A 3,008-nucleotide genomic window follows, 5' to 3' on the forward strand; every position below is an offset into this window, starting at 1 on the left:
GATATTTGAGTTCGCTTTACTGTACGATTTACTGTACACTGCTTAATTAATTGATGTAGCATGCCCAGGGGATACATCAAACATTTAACCAACATTATTTGAGAAAAATGGTTAGATACACACATATCATATCCAATGATATGAAGACTTGCACACTGAGATATCCTTTTGATCAAATATTTCAGTAGCTACACAAGTTTACGTAGAACAAGTTTCATTCCATGCTGAGGTACGAGGAAGAAAGAATGTCTTGGAGCATGTAGATATGATGGAGAAAGCTCTAAGATGAAGTGCTGCAAGAAGGTTGCGATTACAAATTTACTTGTAACCATTGCCATACTTTGCCCAATACATTTCGAGGCCCCCCCGAGAAAGGAAAGAATATAGATTGCATCTCTGAGTTGAAAACGCCTTCATCAAATCTTTCAGGTTTAAATTGGTTTACATCTTCTCCCCAAATATCAGGGTCGTGATTCATTAAAGTTATCGGTATGGTGATCTGGATCCAGGCCGGTAGTACCATATCTCCCAACTTTGTATCTTTGGAAATACATCGGTGAATCACACCAGTTGGTGGATATAATCTCAGAGCTTCGTAGATAATCATTGTTATCTGAGATCATTAAAATTTCATGTACGTGTCATCATATTTTGATATCAAATATGTGATATATATACTCTAGTTTTAAAATATTTCTAGCAATCGCAAGGGTGAAGAAAGACTTACAATTTTGAGTTTATTTAGTCCGTCAACATTGGGCTTTTGATCTCCGAAAATCTGCAAAACTTCTTCTCTTGCCCGCTCTTGCCAATCGGGATATCTGGCCAGAACATAGAGCATCCATACCAATGGCCGTGCTGTAGATTCCTTTCCAATGAAGGAAAAACTCCTGCACTCCTCAATCACATCGTCAAGACTAACTCCACTTGCTTCATCTTGAAAAGCTTCCAACATTGAACTCAACATATCACCTTGATTACTTGCTCCATTTTTCATTTCTTCCAGTCTCCTAGTCACCATTTTCTTCACTAAACTTTGAGTTTCTTTATGAGCTGCTTTTATAGTCTTCACTTCTTGAGTTTGTAAACTCCTGAAATTTGTTTCAGCTAAAGCCTTACATTTTGCGAGATGTTTAAAGAAAGCGAAAACTACAAAACGATATTAATGATGATAGACAGACTATTTGAATTGAATTAATTACCACCATCCGGGAAAGAACATGAGCCTTGCTAGTTTGGCTGCTTGTTGGTTCATCATAATTCGGAGTTGATACATCCTCTTCGACTCTTCGCTGATCGGGCCTGCTACAACTGTTTTGCACATTATATCACCTATTAAAGGGTCAATTTCTTGCACCATATCAACCTCGATTGATTCCTTTGAAGCTAGGGACAAATTCCACTTCTCTATTTTTTCCAAACAGCTCTCCACTATTGATGGTACCATGTTCTTCCGAGTTAACAGAATCAGAAAACAAGAAGATCAATAATCGTAACATATGCATGTTTTTTACTCCCATTGTTTTATCTGTCTTTAAAGTATTTTGACAGTATAGTTGAAATAATTTTTTTCAACTTTTTTGTGAATTTTAGTATACCTTATAAATATTTATTCAGAAAAAGAAAATGAACGTCAAATATTAAAAACAAAGAGAGTTGGAGTGTAAAATGTAAGAATACAAACAATATTAAGCTACCTTTATCCTGTCGATGTGAAAACTAGGGTTGAGAATCTTCTTATGTTTAGTCCATGTTAAACCCTCACTCATGAAGAGTCCACCTGCAAGCACCGTGCCCATTTGATCATTGCCTGGCTTTCGGAATTCGTTTGGTCTTGACAGAATATCCTTCACTAGCATTGGATCCAATATGCTTAATCTTGGTTTCATGCCAAACCAGATGAAATACTTCTTACCTATACATGAATGCATAATATTTAGATACAAATTATATATACTGTAAAGAAGAATCTTGGTAGATAACTTCTCTACTTAAACGCCTTACCATACTTCTGGAGCAGATGTAGGTGATATGGTAGAACACGGAATACGATATCGCGGAGAGTTCCATAGGCTTGGAAGTGACTTGTGCCCTCATCCGATCCACATCTTTTGAATCTCCAAAGATGATCCTATAAGGATTTCCCTTAAACCCTATCTCCCTCAGCCGTTTCTCCATTTTCTTTGGCCTAAACCAATACTTGTTGGCTTGTTTGATTGTGTATTTAAAAATGACCAGTGCAATCACTGAGATAACAATTGAGGCAATAGTTGCATCCATTTTCACTCGGTGTAAACTTGTGCAGTGAAGGCTATGGAAACTTAGCTATAAGCTCCCCTGGTTTTATACAGAAACAAATTTATCTAACCCGCATTAAATGAGATCTATAATGCAACCGACAATTATTTATTTAAAGATTAAAATATTATCATATGAGTCATGAAATTAAATGTGAGCATGGCCTCCTTTTTTTTTTTTACTAATTTTGGCTTATAACCTTAGAAATGAGTATCTGTTCTCAACAATTCTGGGGGTGAGTCAGGATCGAACCAGGATCAATGAGGTATTATCAAGCAGATGTTAACGGTTGATCAAAAAATCTATAAACTGGATAGACTATGCGAGTTATTGTTTACTGATCACACTCGGATTGGTGGATTTCTCAGTGAATGAAATAAGTAACCAATGTCAAAGTAAGAGCTACAGATGAATGCCCTGAATCTGCTGCCTTAGAACCGGAAGTGACTTGGAAGAAGTAAACGGAACCTAAACCACGAAGTACTGAAATTATAATTTGGTGACTATTTTGCATAATATTATTATTTTATTTAAAATTTTGAATATATATGCGACATCAAACATTACAAAATATTTTATTCTACCAAACATCTTTAGTTTGCAATATTTGTTCAAATTGCAGACCATATACATTATACTTATAAACTTAAATGATATTCAACAATGTTAAAAAATTAATAATATTCGTAAAATATACTTCACAAAATAAT

The 3,008-nt window shown here is 35.2% G+C and overlaps 1 protein-coding gene across 1 annotated transcript; it reads right to left on the bottom strand.

Annotated features, from left to right (window-relative positions):
• Positions 1-310: 310 nt before the first annotated feature.
• LOC141705446 (cytochrome P450 72A15-like) lies at positions 311-2,051 on the bottom strand. Its single transcript, XM_074508385.1, has 5 exons — positions 2,005-2,051; positions 1,698-1,915; positions 1,203-1,450; positions 728-1,091; positions 311-613 (listed from the first exon to the last, which is right to left on the bottom strand). Exons 2-5 carry the CDS (start codon positions 1,887-1,889, stop codon positions 311-313), a joined length of 1,107 nt encoding a protein of 368 aa, XP_074364486.1. The 5' UTR covers positions 1,890-1,915; positions 2,005-2,051.
• Between the last annotated feature and the right edge of the window lie 957 nt (positions 2,052-3,008).

Source organism: Apium graveolens, unplaced genomic scaffold (genome assembly GCF_009905375.1).
Source record: "Apium graveolens cultivar Ventura unplaced genomic scaffold, ASM990537v1 ctg8866, whole genome shotgun sequence".
NCBI classification, from domain to species: Eukaryota; Viridiplantae; Streptophyta; class Magnoliopsida; order Apiales; family Apiaceae; genus Apium; species Apium graveolens.

Bases quoted from the DNA above. Each gene is read 5' to 3' on its own strand.
- LOC141705446 (XM_074508385.1), bottom strand. From the start codon at position 1,889: ATGAAACCAAGATTAAGCATATTGGATCCAATGCTAGTGAAGGATATT. The intron at 1,451-1,697 runs GTAGCTTAATAT...TTAACTCGGAAG, and splicing joins TTCACATCGACAGGATAAAG to AACATGGTACCATCAATAGT. The intron at 614-727 runs GTAAGTCTTTCT...TAATGATCTCAG, and splicing joins GACTAAATAAACTCAAAATT to ATAACAATGATTATCTACGA.